The sequence below is a fragment of the Strigops habroptila genome, chromosome 10 (assembly GCF_004027225.2).
Source record: "Strigops habroptila isolate Jane chromosome 10, bStrHab1.2.pri, whole genome shotgun sequence".
Classification (NCBI taxonomy): domain Eukaryota; kingdom Metazoa; phylum Chordata; class Aves; order Psittaciformes; family Psittacidae; genus Strigops; species Strigops habroptila.
The window spans coordinates 24,770,092-24,786,603 of record NC_046359.1 but is presented as its reverse complement, the minus strand read 5'-3'; the positions used below and the strand labels follow the sequence as shown (position 1 = coordinate 24,786,603).

General features: G+C 46.9%; 1 protein-coding gene across 1 annotated transcript in view; it reads left to right on the top strand.

The window, feature by feature from the left end:
- Positions 1–16,512, top strand: part of MDGA1 (MAM domain containing glycosylphosphatidylinositol anchor 1) — a 147,540-nt gene that overhangs the window by 41,232 nt on the left and 89,796 nt on the right. The window contains exons 2-4 of the mRNA XM_030499210.1: positions 7,862–8,001; positions 10,796–10,970; positions 15,309–15,505. Of these exons, the coding sequence (XP_030355070.1) occupies positions 7,862–8,001; positions 10,796–10,970; positions 15,309–15,505 (512 nt within the window). The remainder of the gene's footprint in view (positions 1–7,861; positions 8,002–10,795; positions 10,971–15,308; positions 15,506–16,512) is intronic.

Below are 16,512 nucleotides of genomic sequence, written 5' to 3'. Positions count from 1 at the left end.
AGAAGTTATTAGCAGCATCTCCATCTGAGCCAGCCTTGGCTCCCCTGTGAACTGGCTGCTTGCAGGCTCCTGGTGATGGGCAACACTGAAAGCTGAGAACACAAGTGCTTACAAATGCCAGAGGGTCAGCAGGCTTTCTGAATACCTGTAACTGTTCATGCCCCTTCAGAGGGTGGTGGATGCTTGGAGCAGCTGGGGATTGACTGAAGGGATGGGAGAGCTGGTTGGAACTTCCATAAGAAGGCAAGGAATCAAACCTGCCAAGGAGCCTGGTGCTGCCCTGTCCTCCAAAGACTGTTCCTGCAGTACACGGACAGGTTAAGCAAGTATCTGTGCAGCCGTTGTCCACTTCTCTTTGTAGCCCTCTTCTCTAACTGGACTGTTTAATTTTCGATATTTTACTAGCTGACAAACAAGTCAGTCTGTCAATGTTCACTAGAATAGAGGATGCCTGATTTCTCCCCCAAGCTGCTTGCCTCATTTGTGTTTTCCCCTAAAATGCTTAGAAGCTTTAAGGAGCAGCCAGACAAGAAATGGGTTTTTAAGTGCAAAGCTTTGAGCATTCGGCTTAGCAGGATCACCTCGCTTGAGTGTGGCTCTGTGGCTCATTGGGTTTTGCAGAAAGATTTAGATACAGCTCAGGCTCTGAAGCTGGCACAGTGGGAAGCGGGTTGGGAAATAAAGTCTCTTTTATGGCTATTATGAGACAAACAAGTTTTTTTCATTTCCTAACCAAAGCTGGAAGCTTCAAGGACAGTGTCACTGAGGTGCAGGTTCTGACTGCCACCGTATCTGTAGCCCCTGAAGACTTGAAGAAAACCTACTTCATGTTGCTGGCATTGAGTCATCTTTACAAACTCCACTCAGGAATATGAGTTAGGCAGTGATGCAGAGCTTATGCCACTGTAATGTTGTGTGTGTAACATCTGTCACTTGATTCCTATGAAACAAAGCTGACGATCGATTTTGCTCTAGTGCTTGATACTCTGCAGTTAGGTGGACCTTTGTAAGAAAATCTTGGGAACACCTAGGAAAACCAGTGAGCTGCAGGCAGTGGAGCTGGGGGTTGAGTGGGGGGTGATCAGTGATGATCTGGTGACTGATACATCAATAAAGCACATAATACCTCATTAGTTTTGAATTGAATGAAGGTCTCGGGAGCAGGTGTTGCAGTCACAGGGGGTGTACCTGCTATTCGTGACATGTCACATGATTTTCTTGCTGGCTTATTTCTAAAAGAAACAAAATTATAGAAATGCTTCAAGGAAGCGACATTGATTAAGCAAAAAGTTATTTTAAGGCCGTGCAAATCATCTGGCTGAGCTTTGCAGAAGGAAACTCTGGTTTTGGAGATGCAATCAGCCAGAGATGTAAGGACATAGTCTTGGTCTCTTCCAAGTTAAAAAAATAAAAATCCTGTGCTATTTTAAGTAGCCAAGTTTCATGCTCTGTGATTACTTTCCACAACTCTGTCATTTCTCTGTGCCCTTTCCATTGAAAATTATATTCTTCTTCTCTTGCTCAAGAGTGTTCTGGAGTGTTGTATGGGGTTAGACATGGTTGTTTTACATATTGGAAGTGGTTGTGTTTCTTTTGTGGGTGGATTGATGTTTGTGTTTTAATTATGATCAGTGCAGAAACACCAAAGGAGTCAGAGACATTTTGCTGCTGAAATATGACATGTTCCCTCCTGAAAATTCAGGCCAGGAGTCCAGTAAACAGATTTTTTCTTCCCTTTTTTTTTTTTTTTTTAAAGTGTACATGGTTTGGGCTGTGGTGAAAGCAGACGCATGGAGGCAAAAGAGCGTCTGTGGAGGCTTGTCTGGGGTTGTAACCCTTAGCATCAGCATGCAGGGATGGCTTCCTAATGGCTTTTGTTTTAGGACAGCCTTGTGGTAGCACAGAGCTGCCCAGGTAGCACTGTTGGAAGAGTCAACAGGAGGTGCTTGGGCAAGAAAGAAGTACAGGGAGAAGGAGGACACCTGGGACAATGGACGAGATTTGCTCCTCAACTATTCCTTGGGGTCTTCTGCGTTACGTCCCTCTCTTGCTATGGGACTACCCTGACCTTGATTAGGCTCCAACTTTTAATACAGGCTAAGATGTACAGGCAGTTTCAGCTGGGGAAGTTCCCTGCAGGGGCTGTGCTCCCTTTGCCACTGTGCTGGGAAAGATGCTGTGAAGGGTAGAGGTGTGCAGGAGGAGGCCCCAAAGCAAGCAGCCAGGGAACGTGTTCAGAAAGCAGTGGTGACAAGGGTTCCCTTAGGGAGGCTGAGCAAAGTCATCCATCCAGTGCTTGAGCTCAATTACACACACACTGCCATCTCCTCTCCCTCTGCTGTTGTGCTGGTCTTAACCGCTGATAGATACGGGCAGTCTTTCTTCAGCCATTAATACGCTATTGATCCACAGCCCTGACGAGAGTGTTAATGGACACTGATTGTGTATTATTATTTCCATAATCATCCCCAAGCTGTAGTGAATTTTCCTTTTCAAATGGCCTATCGATACCATGCCCTGCATTGTGGGTTGGAGCTGGCCTGGTTAATTTGTTTTGTCAAAAGTTTCAGCAAAGCCTGTGGTCTTCATCCACAGTGAGACACAGCTGAACAGTGATGGAGCACACAACAAAGCAGCTGCCACCCCCTTCCAGAGCGGGCGTTAGCAGGGTGGTTTGTTTGACCATCAGGATGCTTCCTCTGCAGACTCTTCCCATCCTACTAGACCTTCCTCACTCCTGACAAGTGTTGGTAGCATGTGTCTTCCCTTTACTTGTGTGCTGGCTTCTCTTTGTGCTCTGCTAAGAGGACATGACCCCTTTCTCAAAGGTCTTGTGTTTGTATGCCCCTGCTCTTCAAGCAGAGTTGTGCATTGTATGAACAGGCGGGATCAAATGCTAAAGCAGTGACTTCAAGGCCTGAGAAGCTCCCTGGGTGCTTTGCCATGCAGAGTTTGTAACAAACAGTGCTGCAGGGCAATTCCACCCATGGACAGGCAGTTACTGAGAGTGGCTGTTCAGCAAGGAATTCCACACGTGGATTTCCTTAATGAAATGCTCATTCAACCCCACTTACTCCATGAACATGGTGTATTTTTCCCCTTGAGCTCCCTTCATTCCACTTGCTCAGGATGGGAAGGGTGAGGGGACAGGCAGGTTCTTGAGGGAACAGGAACATAAGCCACAGATTAGCAGCAAATGCCCCCCCTGCTCTTGCTCCTATGTAAGCCAGCAGTGTGAGTCCAGGGAGCCTAGGAACAGGAATGGGGAAGGACCCTGGCTCCTTTGCCTAGCTTATGTGCAGAAGAGGCTGAATTATAATTACACCAGATGTATGGGAGGGCATCACTTGCCTTGCGAATAAGGGTGGTAGATAAAGGCTGAGGAAGAGGGAAAGCTCCAGATGCAGCTTCCCTCTCTCCCCACCCTGCAGGAAGGTGGTAGGGGAGATGGGTGGATTCATTGTCCCTGTTGTGTGTAGCTGCAGGTATCGGGCCAGCAGCTTTGGAGGTGAGTGTTCTCCATCCTTGAAGCTGTCTGCAGGACATGTGAAGGTGACGAAGGTGGTGGTGAGTTTAACAATGATGGCTAGTGTTAGCCTGCTGAGAAGGCAGCAGTAAAGTGCAGTTGATGCTGTGCTGCAAAAGGGGTAGCAGCCTGCCCTTGCGGTTGCTGGGTGTGACTGAGGGAGTGTCAATGCAGTATCTGTCACTCACCACCCTTTCTGTGAAGGAGCGTTCCTCATTGCCATTGTAGCAATGGGATCTCAAGCTCAGAAAGATGAATGACTAGACCTGTGAACCAAATACAGATTACTCAGTCCTCTCCAAAAGACCATTTCTCTCTCCTTTCCTGCATTTTAATGATATTAGCAACCTCTAAGCACCAAGAGTCTCATAAACTTTCCAGATTATGGTAATAATAACATTGTACACTACACTGCGCTGGGAATAAAGTTATTTTATCCACTCCAATTTCTTTTTGTTTTAATGTGTTAACATGTCAAGTGAAAGCATTGTAGGAAATCTCAGTGCAGAGACCAAATGCATTGCAAGCCAGCCCTTTCCTTAATGCTGCCTGATTTCCCTCCCTCTGCCCCCTTGTAAAGCATGTCGCACTCAATATTTCGCTGGTCTAGTTTCTCTGGAGGACTTAGTATTGGGAGCCCTCCCTAAGTTGATGTTTTACCTGGAAGTAAAATGGAAGTGATGAGGCACCTGTACCTCAAAATGTTGGGAAGAAAGGGTGGGAACGATTCCTCCTTCCCCCGTATTGGTCATTAGAGGTCTTCCTTGCAAGCCTGAGGAGGGGGATTCTGCCCCGGCAGGACTTACCAGGGCAGGTTGTATCTGTGCAAGGGTTGTTCTTGTGGAGCAGTGCTGAGACTGGCTGAGACTACTGCTTCATTTCTAACACCTGGCCTCATGCTCCAGCCTTTATTTGCCCTCCTAAGGGTCTTCTGTGAAAGTGTTTACTCTGACAGGCATGGTCCTGCTGTCCTGTTGTGCTGGCAATGCGCAAACCGTCTGCATGCTGAAATCCTCCAGGAGACCTGGGATGATGTCAAATAATAATGTATTCTTTCTGTTCAAGCACATTAAAAGTGCAATTAATCCTCACAATCTCTCTGCCCATCTGTAATACAGCATGTGGTGACTTTCCCAGCCGTTGCATGCTGTGGCAGGCTGAGCTTGGAGCAGAGACCTTCCCAAGTGTCATCTTGTGATTTAATGCAATTCTGTAAGAGCTGGGTTGCTTCATTCATTGCTCAGCCTCTGCTACTTTACTAATGTCAAATTGTAACCAGAGGCAGAGTTTCTCAGACTCCTATGCCAGCTATATGAGTGCTTTTCTTTCCGAGATAACTCCAGGCTCCCTTTTGAGGGATCTGGGTTCATATGGGGTTTAAGACATGGCAAAGCGGTTGTTATTCTACTGGGGACCTGTGCTGTTATTGCAAGAGAGATGTTATAGCTCAAGCAGTGGAGATTCTCTTAAAGTGGTGTTCCTTTCTGGTGAATGTAGCTGAAAGGTATCAGTAGCGTTAACACAATCAAGTTAAGATACCTATGAAGAAAGATGGGTGTGCACACCCTTGCTTGTAAACTTCGTTGCAGCTCAGTGGATCCAAGAGAATTTGGGAGAAGAGGACAAAATTATGACACAGGGCTTATCCCCGGGGTGGTTGTTTTGCCATGTATGTGCTTTGTATTGCCAAATAAGGAGTAGTTTCAATAATATTTCTATCAAACTCAGAGAGACACCTGCAAATTACCACAAGGTATTTGGGCACCAGAATAGTTGCACAAAACCCCTCTAATCCCATACCATTGTACCTAATGATTTTGCTGTGGAAATTCCCCAGGTGGCAGGAAAGGGTTACACAAGACAGGTGAAATTGTGGAAGTGAGATGGCCAAAGGGAAAAGAGTGGAAGTTGAAAGACTTACCATGTGGGGTACAGCAGAGCATCTGAAGGAAACATTTAACTGGGAGCTAGAGCTGCAGATAAATATTCTGATTCTCCATGGGGTGTCTGGAAATTAGTTTTTGCAGCAAGGTCATGTTTGAAAAGGGAGAATAGAGCCACCAGCCGGCAAATGCGGCTCAGAAACTGTGAGGAGAGGTTTGGAGAGCTTTGCTGCTGCAGAGTGCCAGGATCCCACCGAAACACAGGCAGCACAGGTGAGGGATGGGGGGGAATATTGTACAGGATGGGAAGGAACAGGGTCTCTCTCTTAAACATAGGGCAGGGATTCTTCAGCATCACAGTCTGGGTCTTGGCACTGTGAGTGATGCTCTGCAGTGCACGTGGGGTTAAAGGTGTGATGGCAGGTCTGCAGAGGACTGATCCAAGGGCTAAAACAGCACAAGAGACTGTCATTTGGATTAAGGTATACTGGCAAAGGTTATATACACCTTCGAATTACTCCTCTGCCACTGTTTGCTTGGCAAGCATTCATGATGTCTTTTCCTCGATAAGTCACTATTTTACTTAATGTATTTACATACCTGTATGTATATCCATACATGTATGTTTATAAACACACAGGTGTGTGCAAGCACATGTATAGGTTTCTGCTTTTTCCTTCTGCAATCCAGGCAAAGGAAGGTCACTCATGTACTCAGTTGTATCCAGTGAAGCTTTGACAGTCAGTTTCAGCATTCCATGATGTTCGAGCAACAGCAGGCATGTGCCTGGGAGCACTGCAGAAGGGGAAGATGGGAGAAGCTGAGGGATTTGTCTGTGTTTGTGCCATCATATTATCCAAATCCACTTGTTGCTTCTTTTGGTTAGCACTTTAGACAGTAATAATGATCTTAGCAAGGTGCCACCACTCTCGAAAGACAGAAGAGATGCAAAAAGAGGGAGTAGCTTGCTGCGTGTGCCATGCTGCTGCCTGAGTGCTGGGTGGCCATGGCAGGCTGTGCAGCCCCAGCAGCAAGAGCAGCTTGCTGCTCACTAGCCCTGTGTCCACTCCTGTGTCACTGCTGCTTGGTCAGTGCATTGTGGTGAAACCAGTTCATAAAGGCTGACCTCAAAGGCAGATCTCCTCCACTGCCTGAGCCCAGACTGCGCTAGGTCTGATGCTGGTCAATTTATGTTGGTTAATCCAGCATAAATCTGATAAATCTGAGCACTTCCCTTGCCCAAGTGATTGTGTTTAGAGCATTTTGGTCATGCCAAAAGAATTAAGGGAAACAAACAAACAAACAAACAAACAAAAGTAGTCTTTGAAGCTCAACTAACCTTGAGGAAAAAGTGGGTGCTCAGTTCGGCTCTAACAAATTGTGCGAAATCTGTGCTTGTTTCAGAAGGCTCATTGCTTTAAACCCTTTGATCATGTCCTCAGTGGTTTGTTCATTTGTGGTGTATTTCACTAATGGGAGCTAAAGCTGCGACTCCAGAGTCACCTGGAAGCATAGTAGCAAGACAAGGAAGAATCCCGGGGGGCTCTCACTGAGGAGCCAATTCCTAGACACGTTTGTGGGTTTCTGTGTTCCTTGAAGTGTAATGGGAGTTTTCCTCTCGAACAAGTACAGGTGTCCTGTTGGGCTGTGCAGTCACCTTCAATACATGTCAGCTGCTTCAGTGATCACACAAATGCTTTTGGAGCCAAGGGCTGTTTGCACAGGACTCCGGAGCTGAATTTTCTTTCCATGTGTTTTCCACTTCACTTATTTTCCTGGCCAGACTGGCAGTAACTGGTCTCCATTTGAAGCCCTAGCTGGAGGGATCTCTAGAGGTTATTGGTCCCTTGGTCCCACAGATTGTTCCCTCTGCCTCAGGGCTTAGATTTCTGTGTAATTTAGGAAAGACTTGTTTTTCCTGCAGCGTGTGTTATGCTTGGTGTGGGGATGTTTCTAAAAGCTCTACAGAGCTTCAAGGCCCTTTCTGACTCTGCTTGGTAGTTATCCGAGCCCCCTGCAAAGTAAATCATAGTAATCTGGCCTGGTTTAGACAGTTGTAGAGCAGTTGTGATTTGACCAGGTCCCTGCTTTAACTACTTGCACAGACTGCTCTCTGGAAGAGATGAGAGCAGAGAATTCTTCGTCCTCAGCCTGTGTGGGAAGGTCCACATGCTCCATGTTCTGCTCTTCAGTGCCTAAAGCTGCTCATCCCACAGGACCAAAGGTTTTTAAATAGCAGTTGATGCCAGCTGCCCAGGAGATGGGGAAAATCACTCAGTTTTCTATCTCCTTAGACCTTTGTGTCTCACACCCAGCACTGTCTGGCTCTTCCCCTCTGTGGCTCAAGAGGTGGCTCTTCCACCCTGCCATGGGAGCAGCCACCCTGGACAGTGGGCACAAGGGGCTTGGTGGCTGCTCGCTTCCCTCTTTACCTCTTCTTTCCTCTCTGCAGCTCCTGCTCAGGCCCAAATCATCCATGCTGGGCAGGCGTGCGTGGTGAAGGAAGACAACATTAGTGAACGCGTTTACACAATTCGGGAGGGGGACACGCTGGTCCTGCAGTGTCTGGTCACAGGACACCCCCGGCCACAGGTAAGCTGTCGATCTTGCCTGGCACCCCTGCTCCCCATGGCAACTCTCTGTAGTCTCCACATAGAGGAGAACTGTGGGCAGCAGGGTGCTCAGCTTTCTCCCACATATCGAAGTAGGGATGCCCCATAGCAAGCACTAGCCTGTTAAGCTATGAAGCATCTAGTCTTGCTTTCATGGAAAACAGTCCACAAAGCTCTGCAGGAGCATAGACAGAGCTTCTAGTGGTCATCAGTATGTGAAATCCCACAGAAAACTGAAAGCCCAAACTGAATCCATTACACAAACCACCTTTAAATCTTTAACCCTCTTACTGCAAAGCAGGAAAAGCCTGAACAGGTTAGAGGAGGCTTCCCGCATGTGTTGGCCAGAGGAGTTGGTTCTTTATGGTCCTGCAGTCTCCTAGCTTCTCTGGATGTACAACCAAGGGGAACCTGCTTGGGGGAGTTTGGGAAGTTGTTCATGCTGAGCCCCATGCAGAGCCCACTGGTCATTGCTTTATGGCCACTGACTAGAGGCAGATTCAGACTTGCAGTGTTGGATATATCCATGCTGTGGTCAAAGTCACAGTTCAGTGCAGAGCTGAGCTTGCGTAACTGCTGCAGTTCTTCCCCAGGGTCCATAGAGGGATGCATAGCCTCAAGCCCCATGCGGGCATCTCCCCACCCTTCAGATGCTCAAGCAGGCAGGCTCAGTGTTAGTGTGGATGTATCTATAGAGATACTGGACCAGAGCATGGGTCTGCCCACTCTGGGACAGAGTGTGGTAGGAGTGGCAGCTAGTGTATACTATGAGGCTGGATGTGACAGAATACACTCAAGGGAGCCAAGTACAGTATGTATGCCTTCTTGGCCTCCTTCCCAAATCCTGACACAGATATCTGTGCTGAGAACGCATGTATCTTCATACACCAGTCAATGCCACTGTGGACTTACTTTTGAGTAGCTACTTGGCTAAGAGGCAATGACAAAGGAGAGGCAGAGAGACTCAGCCAGCAGAATTTGAAATGGTTTATCCATCAAAGCATATCCTGGAAACAATAAAAAGGAAATAATCTGAGCTAAGATAGCAAAAATGACCAGCCTAGGCTTGTGACAGTGACGGGCAGATTATAGCTGCATATGTCAGAAGCTGAGATGATGGGCTGGCCCTGCTTTAGGATGTTGAATGTGTGGGAAGGTGGTGGCAGGTTTCAGGGATTTGAGCCTGAGTAGCCAGAGAGGTTGCTGGAGCAGAGGCTGATGCAGACAGCTAGTGGGCAACATTGTGGCTTGCCATTGCCTGGACATGCACAGGGGACACCAGACCCACGAGGCATGACCGGAGAGGCATGACCCACACACATAAAACATGGCATGCATCCTATGTCTACCCTCCCTCCTCATGGATAGATTTCTTCCCCAGCTAAGCTCTTATCTTAACCTTTGTTTAATTTTTTATTTTCCCTTCTATCAGCCAGTCATTAAAGCATGAAAATGTGGCCAAAATACTTAAATGAGATTAAAATTGAAAAGATTAAAGAGCTGGCTGAAGTGTCCTTTCAAACAGGAGACTCTGAGAGTCTTGGGGCCCTTAGACAATTTCATAATAAGTCTACAAATGCTAAATAAATCCATGGTCATTAGCTACAAAAATCTGCTCAGTGTAGTGCTCTGGGAGTGGGATGCAGACACCCCTGCTCTTTTTAGAGCATCAGCATCAATCAGGTGATGGCAGTGAGTTTCAAGCAAAGTCTGGCAGAGTGGTCAAGGTGTCTGGTCTATCTTATCTGTGGTCAATGTTGCATGAAAGTCTTTGTTCTTTCTATTTGCTGATCTTGCCAGATCTCAGTACCAGAGTCTAGATGGGCACCAGTGTGGGAGACCACTAGCCACCAGCCTTTAGAAAGGAGGTTGCAGATACAGGAAACCAATGGTCTGAGAAAAGCTATCTCTCTCTCATTTTCTTCTCTCTCTTTCATTGTCTGGACTGCAGAAAACAAGGGGGAAGCTTATACTGCCACTGTTAGGGCTGTACCTCATTCCAGACATAAGAATAACCATTCAATCTTTAGGAGTTCTGTCCTCTTAACCACCATTCACCATGAATTATCATGCAGATCAGTTCCCCTTGCAAGCCAGGATCTTAAGACACGTAACATAAGGACAAAAAATGCAAGATAGCTTGGAATCTGAAGGGATTTTTTCTTTTCTTTTTCTCTATCTTTAAAATCAAAGTAAAAGCTTGTGTACTGAAAAAGGATGGCTTATTAAAATAACACACACAGGGGTTCCCTGTGGGAAAGAGGCAAGAGCCAGATAGCAGCTGCATTTTCCCACTCTTTCTTGGAAAAGCAAAAAGCAGAAATAGCCTTGCTGTCCAGAGAAAGGTGAGTGTTGGCTGCAATAAAAGCTCTGTAGCTGTGAGCTGATGTCTGCTGTAGCTTCATGGCCCACCAGCCACATGGGGTCCCACGGCTTAAGGCTGAAAGTCCTGTGTTTTGCAATAGTGATGTAAAATTAACCAAGCTGCTGAGTTTACAGGAGCAGAGCAGGAGTGGTAAATGTGTAGTGTGTGTCTGAGTGAACTGAGGGGTTACCCTGGGCTCTTGGATGTGAGGATGAGAATCAGCAGCTGGTCTACCAAGACATACTGAGATCAGTAGCTGAACTTTGGTAAGGTCCGGTGGTGCTGTAGGGCCCATTTTTGAGAGTGGCTAGGGAGGAGGGGGAAGAGGAGTAAAGGGAGTGCTGCTGTCCCTTGGGATCTCTAGTTTGCGTCACTGGTTGTTTGCATTCCTCTCATTCTTCTCGTGCAGGTGAGATGGACCAAAACCGCTGGCAGCGCATCGGACAAATTCCAAGAGACGTCAGTGCTTAACGAGACCCTTCGGATTGAGAAGATCCAAAGGCTGCAGGGGGGCCGCTATTACTGTAAAGCAGAAAATGGGGTTGGGGTCCCTGCCATCAAGTCCATTCGAGTAGATGTGCAGTGTAAGTTGTTTAGCGGCAACCCAGACCTTCCCACAGTTCTACTGCATGTCTCTGCCTTGCTGCAGGGCCAGCAAGGAGCTGCATTGCCCTAGGACCACGTGCACCTGGTCAGGAGCAAAGGGAATGGTGCAGTGTCCCCAGGGTCCATTTTCCCTAGGAGATTAGATCCATCCATGAACAAGATAGCTCTGCCTGTCCACGGGAGTTATTCTTACCCAGGAGCCATGATGTCAGTAACAGCCAGGGGTCCCTAGAGCTTGTCTGGGATGTAGCATTCTGCTTTCTTTGTCTTCGTTTTTAAGTTGGCAACGCTTGAAGCAAACCAGTGCTTCTTGAAATTGGTAGTGCCTCAGATACTTGAGACATTCCTGAAACCAGTGCCCTGCTCCCAGAATTGCTACTTTGGTAGCAGGGTGGAAACAGAGTAAAAGGCTCTGGGATGCACCTGAGGAGGCTGAGCTGTGAAGGGGTCAACCTGAAGGAATCTGTGAGGACCCCTTTGCTTCAGTGACTCAGCATTTCTCAGGCTGGTTATAGTGGTCATTCTTCTTGTGTCCTGGAGATGCTGTTAGTAGTTCTCCAACTTGGGACCCAAATTTTGAAAGTTTCTCATGCTGGCTTATTTTTGGGCTGTTGTGGCCAAAAGGAAGGGAAATTAACCTTATCCATAAGCCCCATATGGGAGGAATCCAAGATTTAAGGTCTAGGCAACTTTAAAAGAGATTTACCCTCTTGGGGAAGATTACCATTGTGTTTATTGTCCTTGGCTATCAACTATTCCAGTTATCTCCAACCCAATTAACACCAAATCCATCTCCTCACTCATATCTTCTGAGAAGGCCTAACCAGAAAGAGGTTAATGCTAAAAAGATGTGAAGTGTGATAAAGCAGCTGGAACTCTCCCGGAACCCATCACCACCTGTTTCCCACACTCCTTCTAGCAAGACAGTCTTCTGTGATGAGGCGCACTATGATTATCTGTCAGAGGACCAACCTTCAGGCTTCAAAACCCCAGTACCTGTCTGGAGTTTGGGCAGAGTTTTGCTTACAGCAACTGCTGCCTGTTCTTACTGCCCAGCCCTACAATGATGTGACCCTCACAAAGTATGCCATAGACTTGAACATCCTTATGCTTTGGCAGGTTCATGATCTGCAGCTGTATTCTGTGGCTTGGAGCAGCTCCCGCCTCAGTTCTTTCCTTGCCCTACCCTCTATTGGAGTAGCATAGTGTGAACACCATCCTACAGACTGGGAAAATAAATTGCTTCAGCAGCAGCCTCTTTGGATAGGATGAGCATTTCTTCATTGTCATTGCATAGCTTTGAAGTTCTGATACCCACCTAGACTTGCTTGGCGTCTCTGCCTATTTCTTCTCCTACATGTGGTGGAGGCATATGGACTTGCTTTTCTCAAGCCTCACTGTGAGACCTTGCCTGGGCCTGTGTCTCTGGGAACATGACTGTGGCATGAACCTCTTTATGCCCAGAGGGCGCTCCCTTTACTTCTGGGGTGCAGGCTGGAGCTAGAGTGATGTAGTGTCCCATGGTCCCTTGTGCAGCTCTGACCTGTAGAACTATGGGGCTAATGGGATAGCCAAGGGCTTTCTCATACTAACATCTACTCTGCAGATGGACTTGGTAACGCACCTCTGTTCTGCTTACTTTGAGTTTTGGGGAGGAGAGGCTATTTTCTGCTAGCATTTGCAGTATGTGCAAGGGAACACATAGGAAAAGCCACACTTTTTGTCGAACGCTCATCCAGGCAACCTTCAGCAGAGTGAACCAGAATTTGAAAACAAACCCCTTCTTTTCCCACATCTCAATTTGTAGTTAGAGGTAAGTAATCACCCTCATGTGAACCTTGGTGTCCTTGACAGCTAGTGCTAGTCCTCACTCATACTTTTAGAATTAGACAGAAAGGTTGTGCAGAGAGCACCATTGGTGCCAAGAGGGTATTAAACTGGAAACACTAACCTGTGTAGCAAGTTATTCCTTCGCCCCAAGTGGGCATCTAATGAGGCTGTAAAGTACTGGTGTGATACTGGCAGAGAGGCAGCTGCTGTTTGGATTATTTCCATGTGGGAGAGAAAGAAAGTAAAGAAAAAGAAAGAATGGATGTTTACAAGCTTATATTGCACATGAAACATCCCATGTGACCATCTCCATGAGCAGCCGTGGGCCAAATTTATCATTTGTGCAGCTCACTGACATCAGTGGTATTACTTGTACATCAAGGACATACATATCGTTGTAGGTCTTATTTTAGCTTTTCTCAGGAGGGCTAGACTTGGAGCTGACTGCTATGAAAGAAGGCTGAAAGATTCAAGGGAAGAAAGGTTTAGCAACCAAAAGAAAGATGGTGTTTTCTGTGTGGGGAGTAGCTGGGAGCCGGGAGACCTGAATGGTGAGTATCTTCTTTGATCATAAGGGAAGTGTTTTGCCATGCATCCTGATGAGAAATGGAGCCTCAGAAGGATGGTAGCTATAGAGTTACTCTTGTGAAGTGTGAACAAATAAAGGAGGGTTAAGGACAAAGAAGGAGGAAAGAGGGAAGGCTGTGCTCACAGTCCTGGTCCAAAAGAATTTGGTGTAAAATTCAGTCACCCTGGGCACATGGAGACAGTACTGCATGGAGAGGAGCTGTGGGGTTTTTTCTACCTGTGCATGTTTTTCTTCAGCCTTGGGTTCTGTTTCATTTAGGGGCTTTGGGGTTTTTTTCGTGCCTTGTCCTTGTTCTGCTAATGGCTCTACTCATATCTCTGAACTATGATGTGGTCAAGCAGGTCCCATTACAATTGCTATCTACCAAGCATAGAGCTCATTAAAATATGCAAATCCACAAGTTGATGCCTGTGATTCAGAAGAGAACATATGCTATTTGTATAACAAGTTAGAAGAAACTCAGCCCTGCTTCCCTCTTCCTTTCTGGGAGTCAGGTCTCCAAACTTACAAATCTCTGAAATAAAGTATCAAGAAAATTAGTTTGCATAGGAGAGCAGCAAGTGATGAGCATGTGTCCTCTTACTCTCTGCTAACGTGCAGAAGACAGCACTGGCAGCACTAGAGGATACTGGGTGCGAGTGCCTCAGTTTCCTTGCAGTTGAAGATGGGGTCATAAGGCTCCTGAAAGTGTAGAATTGTTTCACCTGAGCTCAGCAGATACCTTTTAAGACATATATAAGGGCACAGGGACAGATTTCAGTTTTAGGGGTCAGTTGGTCCCATCTTGTTAAATGGGATCTTTACATTTAACCCCAATCAGTCTCAAAGTGGTTCTGGGAGGAGAAAGATCTGAAGTTTTCCCCATGCTTCTTTGATGTTCAAACACTGATGTCTGGTGCAAAAACCCAAGAAAATGATCTATTTTTAACAGGAGGGCAATCCTTGGGGAGCAGTATGTTTTGAGTGGATGGAGAAAGCATGCTCCCTACAGAGCTATTGTTTGTGTCCTTTCAAGTTAAGGGACTGATAACCGTTGATTTGTGGTGGCTATATGTCCGATGCAGGTATGGTGAGGGAATTGGAAGGATTGTTTTCTGTAAAGGGAGAAAACAAAAGAATCTGATTAGTTTAGGGGTGCGTGATAGATAGGGATACAGTGAATAGAAGTTGCTGAAGAAGAACAGTCAGTACAGACCTTGAAAAGAAGAAAATACACAGAGGATATTTTAATAGGAAGACAGAGAGATTGTGCATACTTATCACAGTGTTTTGCATCTCATGTTCCCATGGCTCCCCACGAGACTTGCTCCTGACTAGGAGATAACTCTCTATCTCAGCTCCTTGATCTTGTACCGATTTTTACTTTCACTCCTCAAACTGAAGGTTTGTCATGTCATTTGTGTGGGCATCTCATAGCCATGGGCTTAGCTTCATGATTTCAGGGGGAATTTGGGAAGTGTAAAGTGAGAGCAGAAGAAATTATGATGGAGCAGAGTTTCCTGAGAACCTTCTGACCTCCCACTGACGTAGACAGCGGTGACTTTGGGTGTGGGGTGCCGTTGGCGAAGGCGAGGCAGCTCACTGCTCTGAGAAGCATGTGGCAGGCAAGCAGTTTGCTTGAGGACTACGTGGGGATCTGCATACCAGAGGGTGCTTTCTATTCTCTGGAGGTTGTGTGGTGAGCAGGAGAATTTTGGCTTCTCCTGTCTGTTCCCTTTAGATATTGTTTGTGTTAACTGCCCTCAGATCAGCTTTTAATTCAGCAGTTGCCATCAGCCAAATGTGTGGGAGCTTGCCCTCCCCTCTGTGGTACCTGGAGCATCATCTGCTCTGCAGGCTGTTTGTGCAGACCAAGCTTCACTAACAACTGCTGCGGCCCTCCTTACCTTCCTTCCAGATCTAGATGAACCTGTTCTCACCGTTCACCAGACCATCAGCGATGTCCGTGGCAGCTTCTACCAGGAGAAGACTGTCTTCCTCCGCTGCACTGTCAACTCCAACCCACCAGCTCGTTTCATCTGGAAACGGGGAGCTGAGACGCTTTCCCACAGTCAGGACAATGGTGTGGACATCTACGAACCCCTCTACACACAGGTGAAAAAAAACAAACTTCCACCAGCTTGTGTTAAGTGTCTTGCTGATGCAGGGCACTGCAGTAGAGAGTGTTTCCTTCCCTGTGTGGATTATGATGCTGGGCAGAAGTGGGGGCTGCAGCAAGGAGCACTGTCTCCAAAAGGGCTGGTAGAGCCTACTTCTCTATGTAAGCGCTAAGGGTATAAGAGGAGTAGAGTGGCAGGAGGGAGTGTAACAGCCTTGAAGTACTTCCCCTTTTTGGTTCTGTCCCTGAGAGCAGGCCACAGCTCCCCTGATGAGGTTACATAGCTGTTGGATGGCTGAGACTAAAACCCAAGGAAACAATCCCAAGATCGGGTCTCTTCTATCTCCCGTTACTAATTTTATTTAATTAATTGAGTGCCCGAGCTCCATACATCAGGGGAAGTGCTTCCTGTTCAGCAGTGTGAGCGAATGGCAGGCATTGTCATGGGATCTATGAGGCAAATGATGAAGAGCTTTTCCTTATGGCCACAAGTAACAGGAAGCCCAACCACTTGGGCACTTCTGGACTGTTGTCCTGTGTCAAGGTGTCCACATCTTGTCTATTTCTCCTGCTTGCCTGTGCTGGACTTGCCCTTGCACAACCATGTTACCCCTCTGAACACCACTCTCTTCACAGCAGTTAGCTTGCAATTACAGCAGGAGACCAAAGGGAATTTTTCTTTAGCCAACACACTCTGGGCATGTTATCCTAAGCTGAGCTCTGGCTCTGAATGTCCTTCAGAAGCTAACCAGCCCTAGTGCTTCCAGCAAGGCTTTTTGGCAAGTGATGGGTGGGAAGAGAGGGCTGAAAGGGCAGCTTCCCAGGGCACCCATTTCACCCCACACACCTTCCTGCGCTCCCAAAGCCGGGCCTTGTGCACATTCTGGTGGAGTTTGATTTCTGGGTGATGCCCCAGGCAACTTTTCAGTTAACGTAGTTACGTTCATCTTTTATTGAAACACACCATCTCTGTAGGTCATGGAAATGGGCAGCCAAATGGAAA